This window comes from Oncorhynchus mykiss, chromosome 18, assembly GCF_057628025.1.
Source record: "Oncorhynchus mykiss isolate SJ-2025 chromosome 18, ASM5762802v1, whole genome shotgun sequence".
Lineage (NCBI taxonomy): Eukaryota > Metazoa > Chordata > Actinopteri > Salmoniformes > Salmonidae > Oncorhynchus > Oncorhynchus mykiss.
The window spans coordinates 72,995,955-73,023,877 of record NC_143039.1 but is presented as its reverse complement, the minus strand read 5'-3'; the positions used below and the strand labels follow the sequence as shown (position 1 = coordinate 73,023,877).

General features: G+C 44.3%; 1 protein-coding gene across 9 annotated transcripts in view; it reads right to left on the bottom strand.

Moving 5' to 3' along the window:
- The window catches only part of LOC110496699 (zinc finger protein 40), a 114,570-nt gene that overhangs the window by 6,587 nt on the left and 80,060 nt on the right, over window positions 1-27,923 (bottom strand). For all 9 annotated transcript variants that reach the window (XM_036953520.2, XM_036953521.2, XM_036953519.2 and 6 more), the window contains 5 exons: window positions 27,681-27,737; window positions 11,591-17,433; window positions 11,291-11,427; window positions 10,996-11,171; window positions 4,015-4,101 (listed from right to left, as the gene is read on the bottom strand). In XM_036953520.2, the coding sequence (XP_036809415.2) occupies window positions 4,015-4,101; window positions 10,996-11,171; window positions 11,291-11,427; window positions 11,591-17,433; window positions 27,681-27,737 (6,300 nt within the window). The remainder of the gene's footprint in view (window positions 1-4,014; window positions 4,102-10,995; window positions 11,172-11,290; window positions 11,428-11,590; window positions 17,434-27,680; window positions 27,738-27,923) is intronic.

Sequence of the window (27,923 nt, the reverse complement as noted above, 5' to 3'; positions counted from 1 at the left end):
GCTGAGGACTGGAGTAAAGTCATTTTCTCTGATGAATCCCCTTTCCAATTGTTTGGGGCATCCGGAAAAAAGCTTGTCCGGAGAAGACAAGCTCTACGATCAATCCTGTGTCAGGCCAACAGTAAAGCATCCTGAGACCATTCATGTGTGGGGTTGCTTCTCAGCAAAGGGAGTGGGCTCACTCACAATTTTGCCTAAGAACACAGCCATGAATAAAGAATGGTACCAACACATCCTCCGAGAGCAACTTCTACCAACCATCCAGGAACAGTTTGGTGACGAACAATGCCTTTTCCATCAGGGAGCACCTTGCCATAAGGCAAAAGTGATAACTAAGTGGCTCGGGGAACAAAACATAGATATTTTGGGTCCATGGCCAGGAAACTCCCCAGACCTTAATCGCATTGAAAACTTGTGTTCAGTCCTCAACAGGCGGGTGGACAAACAGAAACCCACAAATTCTGACAAACTCCAAGCATTGATTATGCAAGAATGGGCTGCCAGAAGTTAATTGACAGCATGCCAGGGCGGATTGCAGAGGTTTTGCAGAGGTTATGAAAAAGAAGGGTCAACACTACAAATATTGACTCTTAATTGTAATTGTCAATAAAAGCCTTTGACACTTATGAAATGATTGTAATTATACTTCAGTATTCCATAGTAACATCTGACAAAAATATCTAAAGACACTGAAGCAGCCAACTTTGTGGAAATTAATATTTGTGTCATTCTCAAAACTTTTGGCCACGACTAGCCAACATTGATCTGAGACAGCGGTGTCAATATGTTCAGATATTAACCAACATTCACGTGGAGGCTTTGAAAATCAGATATCTGGTACAGACTATATCCATCCCCACAGTAATAAAGTCTGCCAAGGAATAGCATTAAGACTGGATACATAATGAGTCTGTCCAAAATGGCACCCTATGTCCTATATAGTGCACTATGTAAGAAATTAGGTTTCCATTTGGGATGCACATTAGCATTGAAGGACTGGTGATTCACATTCACACCCTTACAGGTCACCACAGGCAGAAGGCTAAAAACAAATATCCTCTCAGTACCGGCCCGGGACCATAGAAAGCTTTTCAGCCTCACTGTCTCTCTCTCTCGTTCTCTCTCTCTCGTTCTCTCGCTCGTTCTCTCTCTCTCTCGTTCTCTCTATTGACGTCTTCCTGTCTCACGCTCTTCTCTCCTCCTTTCTACCTCTCTCCCTCTCTCTTCCTTTCTCTCTCCCGCTCTCCATTTGTGTAAAATTAGACACAGCAATTACCCCTCCCTAAATGCTGCCTGTGCATGCCGCCCACATGCCTCCCAGTAAAGAGGAGAACAAGCTGGATTTAGAATGTCTAACTAGGACCCTAGCAGTGACATCACAACGCAGACCGTGACAGTCGGCATTTCATAGTGGTGCATAGTCATTATCAGGACAACTATCAAAAGGAATGTGGAAGGGTGATTCTGTTACTAGAGGCATAGGAGAGAGAGAAGTGCTGGATTCACCCTGATGATGATACATTGGGCTTCTGTCCGAGCGCGAATGTGTCTGTGTGAGGCGTTATCCAGTTACACACACTGTAGGAGTCTGAAACCCACAGCGTCTCTTGATTTAAATCAAAATGACAGGGAAGACATGGAGTCACCTCCAGCCACCTCTTAAACAAAAAAGAGGTTTCATAAACCTTCCTAATCAAATTCACATTTTGTGTTATAAACAAAGGCTTTAACCGGAGTTAGCTAATCCCAGTTTAGCTAGGGGATCGGTGCGGATTAAGAGATCTGACACTGAAAGTGAAAAAAAAATCTAAAATATTACTAGAAATCTGTAATAACCTTTTGACCTAAGAGGAATGTGTTTATTCCTGTTTGCTTTATGCTCTCAATGAGAGCACTGATGAATGGGCTTCATAACAGTCACCCCCAGCACATACGTCAGTACACCTGTGTGTTTTACAGACCCTGTGGTGAATTCCCATTATAAACAGGCAGAACAACTATGTATGTCTTCCCAGAACATATGGCCCTACGTCAGTATGTTTTACAGACCCTGTGGTGAATTCCCATTATAAACAGGCAGAACAACTATGTATGTCTTCCCAGAACATATGGCCCTACGTCAGTATGTTTTACAGACCCTGTGGTGAATTCCCATTATAAACAGGCAGAACAACTATGTATGTCTTCCCAGAACATATGGCCCTACGTCAGTATGTTTTACAGACCCTGTGGTGAATTCCCATTATAAACAGGCAGAACAACTATGTATGTCTTCCCAGAACATATGGCCCTACGTCAGTATGTTTTACAGACCCTGTGGTGAATTCCCATTATAAACAGGCAGAACAACTATGTATGTCTTCCCAGAACATATGGCCCTACGTCAGTATGCCTGTGTGTTTTACAGATCCTGTGGTGAATTCCCATTATAAACAGTCAGAACAACTATGTACGTCTTCCCAGAACATATGGCCCTACGTCAGTATGTTTTACAGACCCTGTGGTGAATTCCCATTATAAACAGTCAGAACAACTATGTATGTCTTCCCAGAACATATGGCCCTACGTCAGTATGTTTTACAGACCCTGTGGTGAATTCCCATTATAAACAGGCAGAACAACTATGTATGTCTTCCCAGAACATATGGCCCTACGTCAGTATGTTTTACAGATCCTGTGGTGAATTCCCATTATAAACAGGCAGAACAACTATGTATGTCTTCCCAGAACATATGGCCCTACGTCAGTATGTTTTACAGATCCTGTGGTGAATTCCCATTATAAACAGGCAGAACAACTATGTATGTCTTCCCAGAACATATGCCCCTATGTCAGTATGCCTGTGTGTTTTACAGATCCTGTGGTGAATTCCCATTATAAACAGGCAGAACAACTATGTATGTCTTCCCAGAACATATGGCCCTACGTCAGTATGTTTTACAGACCCTGTGGTGAATTCTCATTATAAACAGGCAGAACAACTATGTATGTCTTCCCAGAACATATGGCCCTACGTCAGTATGTTTTACAGACCCTGTGGTGAATTCCCATTATAAACAGGCAGAACAACTATGTATGTCTTCCCAGAACATATGCCCCTATGTCAGTATGCCTGTGTGTTTTACAGACCCTGTGGTGAATTCCCATTATAAACAGGCAGAACAACTATGTATGTCTTCCCAGAACATATGCCCCTATGTCAGTATGCCTGTGTGTTTTACAGATCCTGTGGTGAATTCCCATTATAAACAGGCAGAACAACTATGTATGTCTTCCCAGAACATATGGCCCTACGTCAGTATGTTTTACAGATCCTGTGGTGAATTCCCATTATAAACAGGCAGAACAACTATGTATGTCTTCCCAGAACATATGCCCCTACGTCAGTATGCCTGTGTGTTTTACAGACCCTGTGGTGAATTCCCATTATAAACAGGCAGAACAACTATGTATGTCTTCCCAGAACATATGCCCCTATGTCAGTATGCCTGTGTGTTTTACAGACCCTGTGGTGAATTCCCATTATAAACAGGCAGAACAACTATGTATGTCTTCCCAGAACATATGCCCCTATGTCAGTATGCCTGTGTGTTTTACAGACCCTGTGGTGAATTCCCATTATAAACAGGCAGAACAACTATGTACGTCTTCCCAGAACATATGCCCCTACGTCAGTATGCCTGTGTGTTTTACAGATCCTGTGGTGAATTCCCATTATAAACAGGCAGAACAACTATGTATGTCTTCCCAGAACATATGCCCCTATGTCAGTATGCCTGTGTGTTTTACAGACCCTGTGGTGAATTCCCATTATAAACAGGCAGAACAACTATGTATGTCTTCCCAGAACATATGCCCCTACGTCAGTATGCCTGTGTGTTTTACAGACCCTGTGGTGAATTCCCATTATAAACAGGCAGAACAACTATGTACGTCTTCCCAGAACATATGCCCCTATGTCAGTATGCCTGTGTGTTTTACAGTACAGTGGGTGGATGCTGATATGTGAAGTACCAGAGTCTTCTGTATCCTGGTCCTCCACACCCATCTCCATACACTTCTTACTGTGTGCCTTGGACTTCATATGCTTGGTCAGATTCCCTGTGGGAAGAGATTCAGGTTTATTAAAAACATCAAAACAAAATAAAAATACAATTGTATTTGTCACATGGGCCGAATACAACTGGGGTAGACTTTAGCAGTGAAATGCTTGATTACTAGCAGAGTAAAATATATCATATTTTATTTGTAACATCAATGCCATAGCAACAATATAAAATGAGATGTTCTTTACAAGTTGAGGAGCACTCTGAAATGAAAACACAAAATCACATTACTTACCGATAAGGGGTTTATTTTAAAAACATTTTGGAAGGTTTGTTGAGGTGGGAGGGGCTTACACAGCACAGGAGGAGCTTACGTAAGACTGAGAACACTTTGTGTCCCAAATGGCACTCTATTCCCTTTAAAGTGCACTATTTTTGACTAGGGCCCATAGGACTCTGGTTAAAAGTAGTGCACTATGTAGGGACTAGAGCACCATATGAGACACGGTCTCTGGGCAGACAGCATGTAAATGGGTGAGTAAAGGGAACGTGGGATGTTGTGCTGACACTGAGTTATGTTACTGTTCTGCAGTGTTGCGTGTGTGTAGACGGAACGGTGAATCGTACCGTCTTTTATTAAGAGACGGAAAGAGACAAAGTCTTCAAAGCGACCTAGGTTTATAACAGGAAAGAGATTAGAGCGAAACTCAGCGGAAATTAAAAAGCGCCTTGAAATGTAGGAATTGAGTAATTAAAGTGGAATATATGCCCTCATTCTAAATGAACTATCCTAGGGTGCGTACATTGGGCTCACAATGCGTGTTTCCTTGTCCAACAAAATATCAACAGTGTTTTCAGTGCATACAGCCTGCTGCTGCCATCAGTTACTGGTAGACGATCAAACAAAAAGTATCTGTAGAGTTAAATGTTCACACTTTTTATTATTTTTTTAAAAAACATTTTTTTTAACCTTTATTTAACTAGGCAAGCCAGTTAAAGACAAATTCTTATTTTCAATGACGGCATAGGAACAGTGATGCCTTGTTCAGGGGGAGAACGACAGATTTTTTAAAATTAATTTATTTTCTCCCCAATTTCGTGGTATCCAATAGGTTAGTAGTTACTGTCTTGTCTCATCGCTACAACAACTACAACTAACCACTAGGCTACCTGCTGGTTACTAGTCCAACGCTCTAACCACTAGGCTACCTGCTGGTTACTAGTCCAATGATCTAACCACTAGGCTACCTGCTGGTTACTAGTCCAACGCTCTAACCACTAGACTACCTGCTGGTTACTAGTCCAATGCTCTAACCACTAGACTACCTGTTGGTTACTAGTCCAATGCTCTAACCACTAGTCTACCTGCTGGTTACTAGTCCAAAGCTCTAACCACTAGGCTACCTGCTGGTTACTAGTCCAACGCTCTAACCACTAGGCTACCTGCTGGTTACTAGTCCAACGCTCTAACCACTAGACTACCGGCTGGTTACTAGTCCAACGCTCTAACCACTAGTCTACCTGCTGGTTACTAGTCCAACGCTCTACTACCTGCTGGTTACTAGTCCAACGCTCTAACCACTAGGCTACCTGCTGGTTACTAGTCCAACGCTCTAACCACTAGGCTACCTGCTGGTTACTAGTCCAATGATCAAACCACTAGTCTACCTGCTGGTTACTAGTCCAACGCTCTAACCACTAGTCTACCTGCTGGTTACTAGTCCAACGCTCTAACCACTAGGCTACCTGCTGGTTACTGGCCCAACGCTCTAACCACTAGGCTACCTGCTAGTTACTAGTCCAACGCTCTAACCACTAGGCTACCAGCTGGTTACTAGTCCAACGCTCAAACCACTAGGCTACCTGCTGGTTACTAGTCCAACGCTCTAACCACTAGGCTACCTGCTGGTTACTAGTCCAACGATCTAACCACTAGGCTACCTGCTGGTTACTAGTTCAACGCTCTAACCACTAGGCTACCTGCTGGTTACTAGTCCAACGCTCGAACCACTAGGCTACCTGCTGGTTACTAGTCCAACGCTCGAACCACTAGGCTACCTGCTAGTTACTAGTCCAACGCTCTAACCACTAGGCTACCTGCTGATTACTAGTCCAACGCTCTAACCACTAGACTACCTGCTGGTTACTAGTCCAACGATCTAACCACTAGGCTACCTGCTGGTTACTAGTTCAACGCTCTAACCACTAGGCTACCTGCTGGTTACTAGTCCAACGCTCGAACCACTAGGCTACCTGCTGGTTACTAGTCCAACACTCAAACCACTAAGCTACCTGCTGGTTACTAGTCCAACACTCGAACCACTAGGCTACCTGCTAGTTACTAGTCCAACACTCTAACCACTAGGCTACCTGCTGATTACTAGTCCAACGCTCTAACCACTAGACTACCTGCTGGTTACTAGTCCAACGATCTAACCACTAGGCTACCTGCTGGTTACTAGTTCAACGCTCTAACCACTAGGCTACCTGCTGGTTACTAGTCCAACGCTCGAACCACTAGGCTACCTGCTGGTTACTAGTCCAACACTCGAACCACTAGGCTACCTGCTGGTTACTAGTCCAACACTCGAACCACTAGGCTACCTGCTGGTTACTAGTCCAACACTCGAACCACTAGGCTACCTGCCGCCCACTTTACATTAACATATACAGTATATTATACCTTACATTTATAAAGGCTTATAAGTAGTTTATAATAATTCATTTTTAGATATTACTGATTTATAAATCTGTAATAGACAGCTTTAAGACATTAGTTATTGTAAACCAAACGGTGTAAAGTAAGGCGGCACGGTCCGGTACGGCGTCCCGGCAAAATTAATAGTAGTGGGTAAGCCGTCCTGATAGGCTCACGTTCTATCACAATTACAACATGCCAAAAAAAAAAACACAGATACGTTATTTCACTATTAACAGTACTGCATGTCAGACACATGAACAACTAGCTAATTGGCTGGAAACCGTGTGGAATACGCTGCAAACTGCTTTGTGGTTTGAGGACAACACTTGGATTTTGTCACGGTGGAGATGATTGGCCGAGACCCGAGGTGCGCGTGGACAACACTTGGATTTTGTCACGGTGGAGATGATTGGCCGAGACCCGAGGTGCGCGTGGACAACACTTGGATTTTGTCACGGTGGAGATGATTGGCCGAGACCCGAGGTGCGCGTGGACAACACTTGGATTTTGTCACGGTGGAGATGATTGGCCGAGACCCGAGGTGCGCGTGGACAACACTTGGATTTTGTCACGGTGGAGATGATTGGCCGAGACCCGAGGTGCGCGTGGACAACACTTGGATTTTGTCACGGTGGAGATGATTGGCCGAGACCCGAGGTGCGCGTGGACAACACTTGGATTTTGTCACGGTGGAGATGATTGGCCGAGACCCGAGGTGCGCGTGGACAACACTTGGATTTTGTCACGGTGGAGATGATTGGCCGAGACCCGAGGTGCGCGTGGACAACAGTGGATGCATCAATTCACGCTACAGGTTTAGGCCTAATGACAATCGCATGAATATCATCACAATGTCTCTTTCCATTCATCAAATTGCGAGTGCACAGTGCCTTGTTGGGATTTGGATGCTGAAATTATTTTGTGAGTGGACGAATGAGCACGGGTAGCCGCCTACAGGAGCGCTTTGGTCAAACAATCAGATGAAAACATCATGACTGGTTGTGTTTCTGCCACATTGAAAGGCATAGGCAGCGGGTCTGTAAGGCCAGGGGAAGCTTTCCCTAAAGTAAATAGAATTAAATTGCCAAAAGCATATAGCCTAATTAGCTTACTCCTGTCTATGAAGAAAGAAAGAAAACATTCAAAACAGGCTACTACCTCAGAAAGCATGATTTGGCCACAGAGGACCATTAGCTTCTTTAAAAAAAAAAGAAAAGTGGATCATTTTAAATCACATAGCCTAGTCAGAAGGGCCCGCAATTTGGGCAGAGCGCGCTGCAAAAGCAGACAGATGCAGCCAGGCGTATCGCAATATTTAAAAATACAAATCACGAAAAAACAGTTTGGAAAGCAAATGGCTATTGCTGTAAAGAGATGACAATGAAAAGCCTCCAATCTGTCTTTTAGTTATCAAAATTATCTAACTTAATTGAGCAAACAGTAGCCTGTCTTATTGGTGCCAGTGGAGAACATGGGCCATATCCTCGGTGAGTGTGCATAGTCACTGTCTTTATCAATGGATCAGTGCCACTTTTGTTCGTTTTTGGACAATCGTTTCCTCCTCCAGATGAGATGGACATCATATTGTATTTGTGTCTCCTCTTTCCGTAGGCCGATTATATGGATTAGACAAAATCATTTTTATTGATCTGTTTGTTTGTCAAGTGTCAGCATAGTAGGCTACTCTGTAATTTTTGTAGTATAAAAATAAATGTGTGGGCACACTTGGGTGTCCTGTACCGGTAATAAATTACATCTACTTTCTTTCACCATTGCATTAATGTATAATATAAACTGGCTGGTTAAAAATCGGAATGCTGATTGGTTGACAGCCGTGGTATATCAGACCGTATACCACCAGTATGAGAAAACATTTATTTGTACTGCTCTAATTACATTGGTAACCAGTTTATAATAGCAATAAGGCACCTCTGGGGTTTGCGTTGTGTCTAAGAACAGCCCTTAGTCATGATATATTGGCCACATACCACACCCCCTTGGGCCTTATTGCTTAAATACACCTTACATTCATAAAGGTGGGTTCATAATGAAGTTACAGTCAGATATAACCTTTATAAATACAGTGGGGCAAAAAAGTATTTAGTCAGCCACCAATTGTGCAAGTTCTCCCACTTAAAAAGATGAGAGAGGCCTGTAATTTTCATCATAGGTACACTTCAACTATGACAGACAAAATGAGAAAAAAAGATCCAGAAAATCACATTGTAGGATTTTTGATGAATTTATTTGCCAATTATGGTGGGAAATAAGTATTTGGTCACCTACAAACAAGCAAGATTTCTGGCTCTCACAGACCTGTAACTTCTTCTTTAAGAGGCTCCTCTGTCCTCCACTCGTTACCTGTATTAATAGCACCTGTTTGAACTTGTTATCAGTATACAAGACACCTGTCCACAACCTCAAACAGTCACACTCCAAACTCCACTATGGCCAAAACCAAAGAGCTGTCAAAGGACACCAGAAACAAAATTGTAGACCTGCACCAGGCTGGGAAGCCTGAATCTGCAATAGGTAAGCAGCTTGGTTTGAAGAAATCAACTGTGGGAGCAATTATTAGGAAATGGAAGACATACAAGACCACTGATAATCTCCCTCGATCTGGGGCTCCACGCAAGATCTCACCCCGTGGGGTCAAAATGATCACAAGAACGGTGAGCAAAAATCCCAGAACCACACGGGGGGACCTAGTGAATGACCTGCAGAGAGCTGGGACCAAAGTAACAAAGCCTACCATCAGTAACACACTACGCCGCCATGGACTCAAATCCTGCAGTGCCAGACGTGTCCCCCTGCTTAAGCCAGTACATGTCCAGGCCCGTCTGAAGTTTGCTAGAGAGCATTTGGATGATCCAGAAGATGATTGGGAGAATGTCATATGGTCAGATGAAACCAAAATATAACTTTTTGGTAAAAACTCAACTTGTCGTGTTTGGAGGACAAAGAATGCTGAGTTGCATCCAAAGAACACCATACCCCTACTGTGAAGCATGGGGGTGGAAACATCATGCTTTGGGTCTGTTTTCTGCAAAGGGACCAGGACGACTGATCCGAGTAAAGGAAAGAATGAATGGGGCCATGTATCGTGAGATTTTGAGTGAAAACCTCCTTCCATCAGCAAGGGCATTGAAGATGAAACGTGGCTGGGTCTTTCATGACAATGATCCCAAACACACCGCCCGGGCAACGAAGGAGTGGCTTCGTAAGAAGCATTTCAAGGTTCTGGAGTGGCCTAGCCAGTCTCCAGATCTCAACCCCATAGAAAATCTTTGGGGGGAGTTGAAAGTCTGTGGTGCCCACAACAGCCCGAAAACATCACTGCTCTAGAGGAGATCTGCATGGAGGAATGGGCCAAAATACCAGCAACAGTGTGTGAAAACCTTGTGAAGACTTACAGAAAACGTTTGACCTCTGTCATTGCCAACAAAGGGTATATAACAAAGTATTGAGATAAACTTTTGTTATTGACCAAATACTTATATTCCACCATAATTTGCAAATAAATTCATAAAAAATCCTACAATGTGATTTTCTGGATCTTTTTTTCTCATTTTGTCTGTCATAGTTGAAGTGTACCTATGATGACAATTACAGGCCTCGCTCATCTTTTTAAGTGGGAGAACTTGCACAATTGGTGGCTGACTAAATACTTTTTTTGCCCCACTGTATACACAGAAGTACTACTAGTGAATTTGGCTAGGCCCCTTAGTTCCAGTGAAGGGAAATCTTAACACTACAGCATACAATGACATTATAGACAATTCTGTGCTTCCAACTTTGTGGTACCAGTTTGGGGAAGGCCCTTTCCTGTTTCAGCATGACAATGCCCCCGTTCACAAAGCGAGGTCCATACAGAAATAGTTGGTTGAGATCTTTGCGGAAGAACTTGACTGGCTTGCACAGAGCCCTGACCTCAACCCCATCGAACACCTTTGGGATGAATTAGAACGCCGACTGCAAGCCAGGCCTAATCGCCCAACATCAGTACCTGACTTCACGAATGCTCGTGTCTGAATGGAAGCCAGACCCCCGGCAGCAATGTTCCAACATCAAGTGGAAAGCCTTTCCCAGAAGAGTGGAGGCTGTTATAGCAGCAAAGAAGGGACCGACTCCATATTAATACCCATGATTTTAGAATGAGATGTCCACATACCTTTGGTCACGTAGTGTAACAGCTATTGATTCATTTATTATAAGCCAGAACACGCTACTGCTGCCGTCAGCACTGACCTTTAGTCTTGAAGGAGAAGTTGCAGTGGGTGCAGTGATAGGGCCGTACGTCAGAGTGGGTGCGGATGTGTTTACGGAGCATGCTGGGCTTCTTGCAGCGGATCCCACACTCCTCACAGATGTATTTACCTCGACCCCGCCCACGCACGTACACATACTCTTCGTTAGATTTGAATCTGCACGGTTGACAGAAGAGGTGAGAAATAATCAGTGTATTAAAACCAAACAACTAAAATCCTTAAATTATTTAATCAAATAAATGTGAAATATTTTGAATATGCCTGGGATTACATACCCTCCATCAAATATCTTGACTCTCCGCGGCTCTAGTTTGGATGCGGAAGAATCCTTGTCTGATTCACTGCTCACCTGAGTCTCAGGTTTCACTTTGCTGTTATTCTCAGTTGTTAGAGACTTCTGATGCTTTAGGACCTAGGGAGTAAGTTGATTTGAGAAAATAGCTTAAGATAATGTGATAACAAGGCCCCTTCACAAATTTCCATCATAAAATGATGGTTAAAATTGATTGGATTAAGAATTAGAACATTGAACACTGATAATACAAATATAAATAAATGTGCAAAATGTCTGTAACCTTCGGCATGACGTCTTTCAGCTTGCTTGAATAGGCCAAGATGTCTGATTTCATACTTGTCGTTATGGCCTCTGTGTAGTGTATTTTCTTTGAATTCTGCTTGGAGTTGAAGAGAGACATCACCACCTTGGTGGGCAGACCCAGTGGGTGGGGGTTGTTGGGGCTCACTGCCCAGGTGGAGTAGGCCGAGATCTTCTGGTCCATCTGGGGAACATGCAGAGGCTTCCTCTTCATCAGGTAACACCAGGTGAAGGTGGTGGTCGTTTTCAGGCTGGGGAAAGACAGGCGGTGGCTGTCTCGTGTGTTGACCACAGATACAGATGAGGCCAGTTTCACCTGTCCATGGAAAGTCCAGGGTCTAATGGGACACTTGGCAGGGGGCAATTTCTGTTCCTCGCTCTTGTCTTGAGGCTTCAGGCAGGCGTTCGCTGGCACGGAGGAGACGTGACTTCCTAGAGAGGTGGTTAATGCAAAGCTTGGCTGTAATTGAGCAACTACAGTAGATGGTTCATCCTGTCCGGCGCTTTCTGGTGTCATAGTCTCGCGGTTATTAGGAGGCTGGGCATTATTTTCATCCTCTGGTTTCTCGTGTTGCAGTGGAGGAGCCACAGTTTCGATGGGACTGTCTGCTGATTCAGTGGCGCACACCTGCCGGACTAGCATTAGCTTCCGTTGCCTAGTCACCTCTGCCATGTTGGAGTTCAGGTAGTTGACGGACCTGCCGTCAGTGAGGCATGCCGCACCATGTTCATCCTTTGCTCGCTTCTGATGTTTTTCCATGGCGATGTCCAAGCTATTGGCAGGGGAGAGCATTCTCTTGCTTGAGGCAATGGGCTCCTGTTGTGGACAGAGGGTCACAGCTGCCATTTTCTGGGTGCAGTGTAAGGAGCCCATGGAGGGAGCTATTTGAGTTTCACCAAAATGGTTCTGGGTATTGGAAACTAAACTGTGTTTTACTTGAAGGCCAGCAGATGCTGGAGGCCTGTCCTTGTTCATATCTGGTACAGTCTTTGTGTCCGTATCTACAACATGAAGGTTGTAGAGGCTGCCTTTACTGGCCACAGAGGGGGAAGGGTGCATCAGCTCATGGGTTATCAGGATCTGTGGCAATTGGGGAGCACTTGGCTGGTTTTGAGAAGGTCGGATGTTTTGTAGGCCTAAAGGCAATACTATCGACTGTGTCTTATTCCCTACAATCTGATGACACGGTTGTGCCACATAGACATTGTGGAGAACATCTGAAGACTTTGACACACTTTGCATCCGCTTGGCAATGGGTGTTGTTAAGACGGGCATGGTTGTCTGAGTACCCTGTGTGGAAGAGTATGTTTTGCTTGATCTCAGAGCAGGACACCACAGTTGGTACTTGGGTACAAAGCTTTTCTTGTCTTGACAGTCAGCAGACTTGCTCTGAGCATCTTCTTGGCTGATCATGACATTAACTGCAGATTGCTGGCGATTTTGGCATGTCTGAACCCTCGATGTTAGGTGCCAAGGGTGCGGAAGACCATGAACTTGAGGCAGTTGACTTTGGCTGCCCAGGTTAATGCTTTGCACCATTTTTTCATTGTGCTGCAGGAGAGTTTCTCCAGAATGCAAAATAAAAGGTTGGGCAATGGGAGGATTGTTGGCAGTCTGTTGCATCTGTTGAGGCCTCTGCTGAGATATAGAGATTACAGTGGGGAGCCTCTGGACAGCGATGGCATGATTCCCGACATGTTGCTGACTCTCCGGCCCAATCTTTAAAGACATCTGGCGAACCAGTGGCCCCCTTCGCCTTTCAATGAGAGGTACATGCGGAGACGAGGAGGTTTGAGCACTCTTTCGCAGTTCCATTGGTGACATTGACCTGTTGGGTGGCAGAGACCTGCTGGGAGACCCACTGCCACAGTCGAAGGACTTGCTGCGATAGTCGCAAGATATCTCCACTGAGGGTTGAGTGCAACTGATCTGTTCTGAGGCAGCACGTCTCATCATGCCAGGGACCCCTAGGGTGTTGAAGGCTATTGGTAGCCCTTGAAGATCACAGATTTTGTTGGCACATTCTCCTCTGGAGGGGCTCTCGGACCTGAATGGCTCGTCCCAGTCGAAGGAGGCTGATACGCTGGAACATCTTGACAGGCTACTGTCCCTGCTGAGGCTTCGAGACAATGAGGACTCGACGCTGGATTCTCCAGAGGAGTGCTCCATCTGAGCCAGACGGATTCTCTTCTTCTTGGGTGGAAGCTTCTCTGTGGGTAGCTTGGACAGGCTCTCGCTCCTCTGGGGCCAGTTGAATGTATCTGCAGCCTTCTCCCCTTGCTCAGTGCTATGACCGTCATGCTCCCGATCAGGTTCCTCTGTGACCAGGATTTCAGGAATGTTGTTTTGGCGAACCAGGCGAGACTGCTGGACAGCAGCGCAGCTCTCAGCCACTGCTGCTAATGTGTGGTCAACACGGTTTTCCATCACTCCCTGGTTGGCACATTTAGGTATGGACATCTTTTCATGATAGCTCTCTAATGAAAGATTGGCTGTAGCATCTGCCTTTGTTTTTCCTGTGCTATGGCCATCTTTGTCCAGGAAATCAACTGGAGAGGCTCTGTCAATAGATTCAGAGATCTCAAATGAATTGGGCCTGCTTAGAGAGTTGGTATGTCTGATAACTGATGTACCGCTGCCTTGCCTCTGTAGGTCGCCTCTTTCTTTACCAGAGGTGTTAACCTGGGTTTCTCTGATCGGTGACAGTCTTGATTCTGTTGCATCTGTAACTCCTGCTATTAGCTGTATTTGAGGTATTTGCGATGGGTTGCTTTTAGGCAGTAGATCAACCATGATAGATTGCTGAGAAAATGTCCGACCTGAACTGGCTGTTGATAGTTGGCAAGAATCAAAACTAACAGAGCATGGGGGATTGGTGTCAGTTGGTGATTGGTCATCATCGTCACCAACACTCTTCATTTTCCTTCTTTTTCTAATTGATTGCTGTTGGTCCATTATGCCAGAAATACCTGTTGTTCTGGGGACTAATGGCTGCTGCATGCCACGCTGAAAAACATCCAGCTCAGTCTCTCTGACAGACATCAGCTTGTTTTTCGGACCATGAAGTTCTGAACAATAGAATTTCTTGTGATTTTCAAAGTTTTCTAGTTTTCGGTACCGGTTACGACAGGTCTCACACTCATACATTGTGCCTTTGCTCTGCTGAGGCTTTCGGTTTGGGTCTTGTGCATGCTCAAAAGACCTGCTCCTTTGCATTGTCACAGTGGAAACGCTAGAACCATGGTAACCTTCATCCATGGAACGGACTGAGGTAAGGACCTCACTTGTGGAGAAATGTTCCACTGCTACTTGCCGTACAAGGGTACGAGAATGTATTGCTGGATTTGGGTTAGAGGGAGCAGATGAAAACACATCATCGTTTAAGGAACTCATTTTTTCATCAAAAGACTGGCAGATCCGTAGTATGTGGGGTTGTTGGGTAACGTTTGGTGGGAGACCCGAGTGCCCTGGAGTTGTGGGCATAGAATTACTTCTTGTTATTGGTAAACAGTCCATCGGTGGATACTGATTAGGAACAGACAATAGCAATACTGGCTTAGAGTTTTCTGTAGGGGTGAATGGGGACTTGGGTATGTCTGAGCTGGAACTTGACCTTCTCGCCATTGGTTTAAGGTCAAACTGAAAAGAGTCTTTAAATATATAAGATTTGGGGGAGTCTATGCTACCTCTCCTGGAAAGAGAAGTCCTTCTTGGTTTGACACTGTCCAGCTGTTTGTCATCAACCACTGCCTCATTGTCTGATATTAACTTTGAGATCCGCTCTTCAAGAGAGAGTGCTTTTGTTACTAATGGTGGACGCATTTGCCCTTGCACAACATGTGGCTTCTCCACGGAAGCCACATTCATAACAGTGGCAACCACTGCAGGGAGATTAGGAAGTGCATTTTTGGTGACATCCATGTCTGTTGGTGGGGTTAGCTTTACAAAGGGACTCGGGGGACTCATGGCCTGGTCTGCGCTTTCAGAACGTGAGAAATACCCAGAGTCTGTGCTGCCTAAACTGCGGGGACTAAGCAGACACTTGCCCTGCTGCTGCTGAGAAAAGTCTGTGGCCTGCTGCCTTTGAAGCTGACCATGTCCGCCTCCTGGTGGGGACCTACACTGTTGATCCTCATCCTCACTTCTTGCATCCTGCAGGGGGATTGTGCAATCCACCTCTTTCACGGACGACAGGACGGTGATGCTGGATCTTAGATGTGCCGTTTGGAAGTCCCTTTGCCTTTGGGCAGTAGCCTGCTCAGGGGTACAGTCTGCGACTCTTGGACTGTCCGCCCGCTGAGGCGAGACATTAACAGGATAGACGACTACTTTCGGGAGGCCAGCTGTCCCTTTGGACTCGTAGCTCCTCTGACTCGTCGTTGGTTTAAGCGTTTCGAAAACAGCCGATAGGTCCCCTGCATCCCCATGGTTGCCTTGTGTTGTGCCTGCACTCTGCAAACTGCTCTCAGAGAACGCTGCAACACTGCCTTGTGACGAGTCAGGGTCCAGGTCCGCTGTGCTACTTTCCTCGTCACTGTCCCCGCTTTCCTCTACATCTGAATGTGTTCCGGGTGCTTTGTCAGACTCCACGGAGAGGGACCCACTTCCAGAGTCGGAACGTGCCACAAGCCCCAGTTTTATTGCGTGAGCATGGGATTTCTTATGCTTGTACAGATTGCTCTTGGTCTTGAATGAGAAGCCACATGTAACACATGGGTAGGGACGTTCTCCTGTGTGGGACCTGATGTGCTTGAGGAGCACACTAGGCTTTGCACATGCCCGACTGCAGTATTCACACACATACTTCCCCTGCTTCTTAGGCTTCTGGTGCTTTGGGGAGATGCTACACATCTGTTCAAGACCAAAGTTTACAACTGTGGCCATATGGACTGGGTTGTAACCAGGTGTAACAGGGACTTGAATGGTACTGGGGACACTGGCAGATAGGGACTGGCATGTGTGGACCACCGGTGGCTGGCTCTTGGGTAAGGAATTGGAGCCAGATGGAATAGGTGTATGAGTACGGGCAGCGGAGGGCCCAGTACTGAAGCTCATTTGTAGAACAGGCTTTTCCCGGTTGCTGAAATACTGTGTAGCATGCTGTGAATTCTGCAAGGCAGTAGCCTGGGTAGAGGCCTGCATGGTGGTGTAGCTCTCTTGTTTATTTACAAAGTAAGTTTGCATATGGCCAGGCTGAGTTTGGAGTCCAAAATGTACAGCTGGCATAGCATTCAATTCACTAATAAACTGGGCAGAAAGGGTTTGAATTGGTTTTCCAACAGATGTGACTGGAACACGTGTATTTCTTTCTGCCAGGGAGCTGAAATCTGATTCCATAGCCTTGAGCAAGACCTCAAGTGGAGCGCTGGTGTGGTAAGTAGCGTCACCTTCACATCCAGTTTCGCCACTCTTACGGTCCTTGAGCTGCTCAGATTCCCCAACACCAGAGGCAGACCCCTCTTTACCACTGACCGGATCAAGAGACTGTGGCTTTGAGGAAGACACTTCCCTCTGCTTCAGCCTATCACTGTCAATGGATGATGTCACTCCCTCAGAGGATTCAGCCACAGGCCGAAGGTACTCCGTATCTCTGTTCCGGCTTGGTGAGCTGGCAGGGTTTCGAGAGGGGCTGTCGGGATTGGAGCAGGAGTTCACAGCCTCCTTGGACGAGGTACCTTGGAGTGTTGCCACAGAGGTCTTGGACTGCAAGGGCTTCTTCACAGGAGATTTGGGTATTTTCTTCAGCTGGTTCTCTGTCACAACCTTTTTCCTCTTCAGTCCCTTTATGTTATCTGCACTTGTTCGACCACACTCATTGATCCCTGTGAAGGAAAACAAAAAAATAAATTAACATTCATATTGAAATAATATTAAAACCTAAATCAATTAAAACCTAATAAATATTAAAATAAAGTTGATAGTTTCTGCCAAAATAAAAATATTCCCATATGCTATGAGGATCTTCACTGAGAAAAGACATGATTCCCTGCTATGAGATTCACCAACCAGATAAAAATCTGCTTTTGGTCTGTGTTAGAAGAAATGACCCTGCCAACTGTGCTACCAAGCATCAGTTTCTTGATAAATTGGAAGTGAAGTTCATTACGTCCTCAATGTATGGAATTCCTCTCACATTTTTCTGACAGTCTCATCCAAATAATGTTGTGTTGCAGGCATATTCCTAATTTATTTTTTTATCCTGCACAAAAAATATTCAGAACATGATAATCCATTTTTTATTTTATTTTACCTTTATTTAACCAGGCAAGTCAGTTAAGAACAAATTCTTATTTTCAATGACGGCCTAGGAACAGTGGGTTAACTGCCTGTTCAGGGGCAGAACGACAGATTTGTACCTTGTCATCTCGGGGGTTTGAACTTGCAACCTTCCGGTTACTAGTCCAACGCTCTAACCACTAGGCTATTTCACAAAATAAAACGAATCATCATCACCACCACCACCACAGCAATGTTTACATAACCAGTTGCATTAAGTATCCGTCTTTCTACCAGAAAGATAAATGTCTGTACTCTACCTGTGTATCAGTGTTTTTAAGGCTTGCAGCAAATCACTGTCTGTGTCGGTCAGTCGTTCAGTAAAACCTCTTGTCCTCAACACCAACTCTAGCCAAGCTTTACCCGCTCGCTGCCTTTCGTTTCGAACAGCTCCACAGATGAGGCTTTGTGTTTTGGGCTCTAGAAGTTCTCCTATGTGTCTGTAGCCACTGAGACCCACACATCAATACAGTATGTTTAAAACCCACCCTTTCCTCCCACCCTCTGCCTTTCTTTCTCGCTCTCTCCTTCCCCTCTTCGTCTTTCCCACTCCTTTTTCAAAACATCCCTTACCATTTTTCCCTTTCATTATGATGCGGTGGTTTAGTTGAGGATAGATGAATAAAAGCATACTGATCTCCAATATTTACCTTTAATGCAATGGTAATGTAAACACATTTACATATGCATACATGGCCACGTACTGTTATAATCTCTACCCGGCAGAGGCAGAGCCTGGTTCCTCTCTAGGTTTCTTCCTGTTATAGTACACAGTCAGTAATGAAGTCAATCCCTCATTGCACTTAGAGAATCAATGTTACCAGCGCTAATTAATGTTACCAGCGCTAATTAATGTTACCAGCGCTAATCAATGTTAGCAGCGCTAATCAATGTTAGCAGCGCTAATCAATGTTAGCAGCGCTAATCAATGTTACCAGCGCTAATCAATGTTACCAGCGCTAATCAATGTTACCAGCGCTAATCAATGTTACCAGCGCTAATCAATGTTACCAGCGCTAATCAATGTTACCAGCGCTAATTAATGTTACCAGCGCTAATTAATGTTACCAGCGCTAATTAGTAGCATGTCACATGAATACATAAAATCCAATACAGTCAGGGAAACAACAGGTGTATTTCATTACTACGTTACCACATAACTCAAATTGCAGTTCTTCTCCCGTGGGTGTCCTGTCAGTCTGTTACCCAACAAAATAAAGAATCTACTGTTTAAACCGGACACACCCATTGAGGGCTGTCCCAGAACCTCTAAACCTGGCCTTGTGGTCACCCTGTCATGATTTCATGGCTTTAAGAAAGGTATTTCCCCATTACCCACAAATGACGTCAAGATTCCTATTAGTCCTTGACATCCTGATATACACTGCTCAAAAAAATTAAGGGAACACTAAAATAACACATCCTAGATCTGAATGAATGAAATATTCTTATTAAATACTTTTTTCTTTACATAGTTGAATGTGCTGACAACAAAATCACACAAAAATTATCAATGGAAATCAAATTTATCAACCCATGGAGGTCTGGATTTGGAGTGACACTCAAAATTAAAGTGGAAAACCACACTACAGGCTGATCCAACTTTGATGTAATGTCCTTAAAACAAGTAAAAATGAGGCTCAGTAGTGTGTGTGGCCTCCACCTGCCTGTATGACCTTCCTACAATGCCTGGGCATGCTCCTGATGAGGTGGCGGATGGTCTCCTGAGGGATCTAATCCCAGACCTGGACTAAAGCATCCACCAACTCCTGGACAGTCTGTTGGTGGATGGAGCGAGACATAATGTCCCAGATGTGCCCAATTGGATTCAGGTCTGGGGAACGGGCGGGCCAGTCCATAGCATCAATGCCTTCCTCTTGCAGGAACTGCTGACACACTCCAGCCACATGAGGTCTAGCATTGTCTTGCATTAGGAAGAACCCAGGGCCAACCGCACCAGCAGATGGTCTCACAAGGGGTCTGAGGATCTCACCTCGGTACCTAATGACAGTCAGGCTACCTCTGGCGAGCACATGGAGGGCTGTGCAGGCCCCCAAAGAAATGCCACCCCACACCATGACTGACCCACCGACAAACCGGTCATGCTGGAGGATGTTGCAGGCAGCAGAACGTTCTCCACGGCGTCTCCAGACTCTGTCACGTCTGTCACGTGCTCAGTGTGAACCTGCTTTCATCTGTGAAGAGCACAGGGCGCCAATGGCGAATTTGCCAATCTTGGTGTTCTCTGGCAAATGCCAAACGTCCTACACGGTGTTGGGCTGTAAGCACAACCCCCACCTGTGGACGTCGGGCCCTCATACCACCCTCATGGAGTCTGTTTCTGACCGTTTGAGCAGACACAAGCACATTTGTGGCCTGCTGGAGGTCATTTTGCAGGGCTCTGGGAGTGCTCCTCTTGCTCCTCCTTACACAAAGGCGGAGGTAGCGGTCCTGCTGCTGGGTTGTTGCCCTCCTACGGCCTCCTCCACGTCTCCTGATGTACTGGCCTGTCTCCTGGTAGCGCCTCCATGCTCTGGACACTACGCTGACAGACACAGAAAACCTTCTTGCCACAGCTCGCATTGATGTGCCATCCTGGATGAGCTGCACTACCTGAGCCACTTGTGTGGGTTGTAGACTCCGTCTCATGCTACCACTAGAGTGAAAGCACCGCTAGCATTCAAAAGTGACCAAAACATCAGCCAGGAAGCATAGGAACTAAGAAGTGATCTGTGGTCACCACCTGCAGAACCACTCCTTTATTGGGGGTGTCTTGCTAATTGCCTATAATTTCCACCTGTTGTCTATTCCATTTGCACAACAGCATGTGAAATGTATTGTCAATCAGTGTTGCTTCCTAAGTGGACAGTCTGATTTCACAGAAGTGTGATTGACTTGGAGTTACATTGTGTTGTTTAAGTGTTCCCATTATTTTTTTTGAGCAGTGTATATTGGCCCTAAGTTACATTTGGTTTTATAAATTAATGAGCTTATAAATCACTTATCTGCACTTGTGATAAATGTGCTTTAGCTCATATGAACTATACTGGAATGTTATATGGGAATACTATAATAGTCATATATATTATTATATTAATATCTCATCATATATAATAACAGAATGGCTGTGAGTTAGAACGCAAGGGTGGAAATAACTGAAAGTCAAGAAAGAACCGTGGCCATTCAGAAATTAAGAAAAGGTTGTGTCATAGCGTCCAGGTATAGCAACACCTATTGATAGAGTAAAGTTGCTTTTAACAGTGCCTTTCCAGGTGGGGATTAACCTGTGATTGACAGGCCAGGTGACATCATCAGCTGGTGTATTTGCAGAGGTGATTTAGGTATTCTATATATTGTTAGATCCGAATCCTCTCCCTTCAACACATAACCCCAAACCGACCTCATTCAAAAGGGTGAAACAGTCAGAGCAAGCTTATACAGTCTATAAATAAAGATGGGCGTTTCTGAGATTCATGTGAGATGAGGTAAGGAGTGGTTCATCCTAGTTCTCAGGGTATCGTTGAATCAGGTAAGCTCAGGGCTGGGTTCAGAGCTATAACCCTGTCCACCATCACATCATGTTCTTTACAAGAACTGTTACATCACAGTACACTTCATTAGCAGGTCAGAAAATAGCTCTCTCACAAGGGGCCATTTCCAGCACTGAAGAAGCAGTGCCTTCTGATCTATGGTAAAAACCTGGAAGACTAGGCTTTTCTACAAGTGTATCCCATACAGCAACCTATTCCCTATATAGTGCACTACTTTTTGACCAGATCCCTATAGGCCCTGGTTGAAAGTAGTGCACTAAAAAAAGGGAATAGGGTGCCATGTGAGATACATCCTGTGTAGGGGGATCAGGGGGATTTAATGGGATAGAGGAAATACCGGAAACCCTCCAAGTCTAGTAATCTCCTTGGCATACTCACACTGAGCTTCCAAGCTAAGGAACACAGCCTTACAGACTTCAAGGCAGGCAGGAGAACATATTTAGACTATGGCAATGTCCCAAACAGCACACTATAACCTAAATACAGTGCCTTGCGAAAGTATTCGGCCCCCTTGAACTTTGTGACCTTTTGCCACATTTCAGGCTTCAAACATAAAGATATAAAACTGTCTTTTTTTGTGAAGAATCAACAACAAGTGGTACACAATCATGAAGTGGAACGACATTTATTGGATATTTCAAACTTTTTTAACAAATCAAAAACTGAAAAATTGGGCGTGCAAAATTATTCAGCCCCCTTAAGTTAATACTTTGTAGCGCCACCTTTTGCTGCGATTACAGCTGTAAGTCGCTTGGGGTATGTCTCTATCAGTTTTGCACATCGAGAGACTGACATTTTTTCCCATTCCTCCTTGCAAAACAGCTCGAGCTCAGTGAGGTTGGATGGAGAGCATTTGTGAACAGCAGTTTTCAGTTCTTTCCACAGATTCTCGATTGGATTCAGGTCTGGACTTTGACTTGGCCATTCTAACACCTGGATATGTTTATTTTTGAACCATTCCATTGTAGATTTTGCTTTATGTTTTGGATCATTGTCTTGTTGGAAGACAAATCTCCGTCCCAGTCTCAGGTCTTTTGCAGACTCCATCAGGTTTTCTTCCAGAATGGTCCTGTATTTGGCTCCATCCATCTTCCCATCAATTTTAACCATCTTCCCTGTCCCTGCTGAAGAAAAGCAGGCCAAAACCATGATGCTGCCACCACCATGTTTGACAGTGGGGATGGTGTGTTCAGCTGTGTTGATTTTACGCCAAACATAACGTTTTGCATTGTTGCCAAAAAGTTCAATTTTGGTTTCATCTGACCAGAGCACCTTCTTCCACATGTTTGGTGTGTCTCCCAGGTGGCTTGTGGCAAACTTTAAACGACACTTTTTATGGATATCTTTAAGAAATGGCTTTCTTCTTGCCACTCTTCCATAAAGGCCAGATTTGTGCAATATACGACTGATTGTTGTCCTATGGACAGAGTCTCCCACCTCAGCTGTAGATCTCTGCAGTTCATCCAGAGTGATCATGGGCCTCTTGGCTGCATCTCTGATCAGTCTTCTCCTTGTATGAGCTGAACGTTTAGAGGGACGGCCAGGTCTTGGTAGATTTGCAGTGGTCTGATACTCCTTCCATTTCAATATTATCGCTTGCACAGTGCTCCTTGGGATGTTTAAAGCTTGGGAAATCTTTTTGTATTCAAATCCGGCTTTAAACGTCTTCACAACAGTATCTCGGACCTGCCTGGTGTGTTCCTTGTTCTTCATGATGCTCTCTGCGCTTTTAACGGACCTCTGAGACTATCACAGTGCAGGTGCATTTATACGGAGACTTGATTACACACAGGTGGATTGTATTTATCATCATTAGTCATTTAGGTCAACATTGGATCATTCAGAGATCCTCACTGAACTTCTGGAGAGAGTTTGCTGCACTGAAAGTAAAGGAGCTGAATAATTTTGCACGCCCAATTTTTCAGTTTTTGATTTGTTAAAAAAGTTTGAAATATCCAATGAATGTCGTTCCACTTCATGATTGTGTCCCACTTGTTGTTGATTCTTCACAAAAAAATACAGTTTTATATCTTTATGTTTGAAGCCTGAAATGTGGCAAAAGGTCGCAAAGTTCAAGGGGGCCGAATACTTTCGCAAGGCACTGTAGCGCACTACTTTTGACCAGATTCCCATTGGTCCTGGTGGTCAAAAATAGTGCACACTTCATAGGGAATAGGGTGCCATTGGGGATGCAATCCTATATCCACTAGTTCAAAGAAACTGGACCATAGGACCATCTGACCAGTACATCTCTCTCTGTTTGTCTACCGTTAGCATAATCCACTCAAGTAAACATGCCTTTGCATTAGTCCGCCTCATGATTACTGTGATTGACCAATTAAAACGTTTGTTGCATTCATAATGCAGAAAACAAGAAAACGCTGAGTTGACTGACGTAGGGTACAGTGGGGAAGTATTCAGACCCCTTGACTTTTTTCACATTTTGTTACGTTACAGCTTTATTCTAAAATGGATTAAATACAATACCTTATTTACATAATTATTCAGACCCTTTGCTATGAGACTCGAAATTGAGCTCAGGTGCATCCTGTTTCCATTGATCATCCTTGAGATGTTTCTACAACTTGATTGGAATCCACCTGGGGTAAATTCAATTGATTGAACATCATTTGAAAATTCACACACCTGTCTATATAAGGTCCCACAGTTGACAGCACATGTCAGAGCAAAAACCAAGCCATGAGGTCGAAGGAATTGTCCGTAGAGCTCCGAGACAGGACTATGTCGAGGCACAGATTTGGGGAAGGGTACCAAAAAAATGTCTGTAGCATTGAAGGTCCCCAAGAACACAGTGGCCTCCATCATTCTTAAATAGAAGAAGTTTGGAACAACCAAGACACTTCCTAGAGCTGGCCACCCGGCCAAACAGAGGGAGGTGACCAAGAACCTGATGGTAAATCTGACAGAGCTCCATAGTTCCTCTGTGGCGATAGGAGAATCTTCCAGAAGGACAACCATCTCTGCAACACTCCACCAATCAGGCCTTTACAGTAGAGTGGCCAGACAGAAGCCATTCTTCAGTAAAAGGCACATGACAGCCCGCTTGGAGTTTGCCAAAAGGCACCTAAAGGACCCTCAAACCATGAGGAACTAGATTCTATGGCCTGAATGCCAAGCTTCACGTCTGGAGGAAACCTGGCACCATCCCTATGGTGAAGCATGGTGGTGGCAGCATCATTCTGTGGGGATGTTTTTCAGCGGCAGCAACTGGGAGACTAGTCAGGATCGAGGGAAAGGTGAATGGAGCAAAGTACAGAGAGATCCTTGATGAAAACCTGCTCCAGAGCTCTCAAGACCTCAGATTGGAGTGAAGGTTCACTTTCCAACAGGACAACGACCCTAAGCACACAGCCAAGACAACACAGGAGCGACTTCAGGACAAGTCTCTGAATGTCCTTGGGTGGTCCAGCCAGAGCCCGGACTTGAACCCGATCGAACATCTCTGGAGAGACCTGGAAAGAGCTGTGCAGCGACGCTCCCCATCCAACCTGACAGAGCTTGAGAGGATCTGCAGAGAAGAATGGGAGAAACTCCCCAAATACAAGTGTGCCAAGCTTGTAGCGTCATACTCAAGAAGACTCAATGCTGTAATCGCTGCCAAAGGTGCTTCAACAAAGTACTGAGTAAAAGGGTCTGAATACTTATGTAAATGTGATATTTCCATTTAAAAAAATAAATAATTGTAATACATTTTCAAACATGTCTGAAGACCTGTTTTCGCTTTGTCAATATGGGGTATGGTGTGTAGATTGATGAGGAAACTTAAAAAATAAATCAATTTTAGAATAAGGGTGTAATGTAACAAAATGTGGAAAAGGGAAGGGGTCTGAATACTTTCCGAATGCACTGTATGTCTGGTACATTGATGTGCTGCGTGTCATTATAGGCTACTGTATATCACATGTAGTTAGGCTACTGTATATCACATGTATTTCGGCCACTGTATATCACATGTAGTTAGGCTACTGTATATCACATGTAGTTAGGCTACTGTATATCACATGTATTTAGGCTACTGTATATCACATGTAGTTAGGCTACTGTATATCACATGTATTTAGGCTACTGTATATCACATGTATTTAGGCTACTGTATATCACATGTAGTTAGGCTACTGTATATCACATGTATTTAGGCTACTGTATATCACATGTAGTTAAGCTACTGTATATCACATGTAGTTAGGCTACTGTATATCACATGTATTTAGGCTACTGTATATCACATGTATTTAGGCTACTGTATATCACATGTATTTAGGCTACTGTATATCACATGTATTTAGGCTACTGTATATCACATGTATTTAGGCTACTGTATATCACATGTATTTAGGCTACTGTATATCACATGTATTTAGGCTACTGTATATCACATGTATTTAGGCTACTGTATATCACATGTATTTAGGCTACTGTATATCACATGTATTTAGGCTACTGTATATCACATGTATTTAGGCTACTGTATATCACATGTATTTAGGCTACTGTATATCACATGTAGTTAGGCTACTGTATATCACATGTATTTAGGCTACTGTATATCACATGTATTTAGGCTACTGTATATCACATGTATTTAGGCTACTGTATATCACATGTATTTAGGCTACTGTATATCACATGTAGTTAAGCTACTGTATATCACATGTATTTAGGCTACTGTATATCACATGTATTTAGGCTACTGTATATCACATGTATTTAGGCTACTGTATATCACATGTAGTTAGGCTACTGTATATCACATGTATTTAGGCTACTGTATATCACATGTAGTTAAGCTACTGTATATCACATGTATTTAGGCTACTGTATATCACATGTATTTAGGCTACTGTATATCACATGTAGTTAAGCTACTGTATATCACATGTATTTAGGCTACTGTATATCACATGTATTTAGGCTACTGTATATCACATGTATTTAGGCTACTGTATATCACATGTAGTTAAGCTACTGTATATCACATGTAGTTAGGCTACTGTATATCACATGTATTTAGGCTACTGTATATCACATGTAGTTAAGCTACTGTATATCACATGTATTTAGGCTACTGTATATCACATGTATTTAGGCTACTGTATATCACATGTATTTAGGCTACTGTATATCACATGTATTTAGGCTACTGTATATCACATGTATTTAGGCTACTGTATATCACATGTAGTTAGGCTACTGTATATCACATGTAGTTAGGCTACTGTATATCACATGTAGTTAAGCTACTGTATATCACATGTAGTTAGGCTACTGTATATCACATGTAGTTAGGCTACTGTATATCACATGTAGTTAGGCTGCTGTATATCACATGTAGTTAGGCTGGACTTAGGCTCCCTCAAGGTATAGTTAACATGAGAGGACAAAAGGTCTCCTGACTAAACCAAGCCTTTTACTAAACACTGACGACAGCTGAAATACCACGCTATTCCCACTCCTTGTGACCAGGACCAATAGGATAGCGACTGCTTGAGGAAACGCAGACGGAAAACATCCAGGCCGGGTTTTTCCATTATGTATGAAATGACTGGACTCCGCTGACACACCACGACAAAGAACAAAACACTTTGTCCAATTAAGAGGTAAGATAGACACTGCCGGGGTTTTCCCCACAGAACACCGGCAATTGCAGTAGTACGTAAAAAAATGGCACGGCACGTTCTTCATAAAAGACTGAGTTACTGTGAGTACAAGAGGAAAATAAGTACCTCTCACATATACTTAGTCTGTTCAAAGTGAAAGCATTCCATTAATAACCTTTGAACACTACTCATTGATAAGCATTTAAAAATATATATATATAACTTTATCTCCACAATTTCTTGATATCCAAATTGGTAGTTACAGTCTTGTCCCATCGCTGCAACTCCCGTACGGACTCAGGAGAGGCGAAGGTCGAGAGTCATGCGTCCTCCGAAAACACGACCTCGCCAAGCCGCACTGCTTCTTGACACACTGCTCACTTAACCCGGTAGCCAGCCGCACCAATGTGCCGGAGGAAACGGCGTACACCTGGCGACCGTGTCAGCGTGCAATGCGCCCGGCCCGCCACAGGAGTCGCTAGAGCGTGACAAGGACATCCCGGCCGGCCAAACCCTCCCCTGACCCGGAAGACCTTCATGGGTCGAACCCGGGTCTGTAGTGACGCCTCAAGCGTGACTAAGACCGCTGCGCCACTTGGGAGACCCATTGATAAGAAATATTACCTTTCTGTGCACTGGCTTTGGGATCTTTCAGTTCTTTCTGTGCTTCTTCGATTTTATCTGCAACACACACAAAAAAAGGAGAAGCGTTGGTTTCCAGCACAGAGAAACAAATCATAGGAACACAAGGCAAATTACCCAGAGAGGCAATGTAGAAAGTAGCTATCGATACTGACGATGCTTCCCACACTGGCGTTGTTTGTATTCTCCTAAAGAACCAGACATTCTTCCATGGGAAACTGGAGG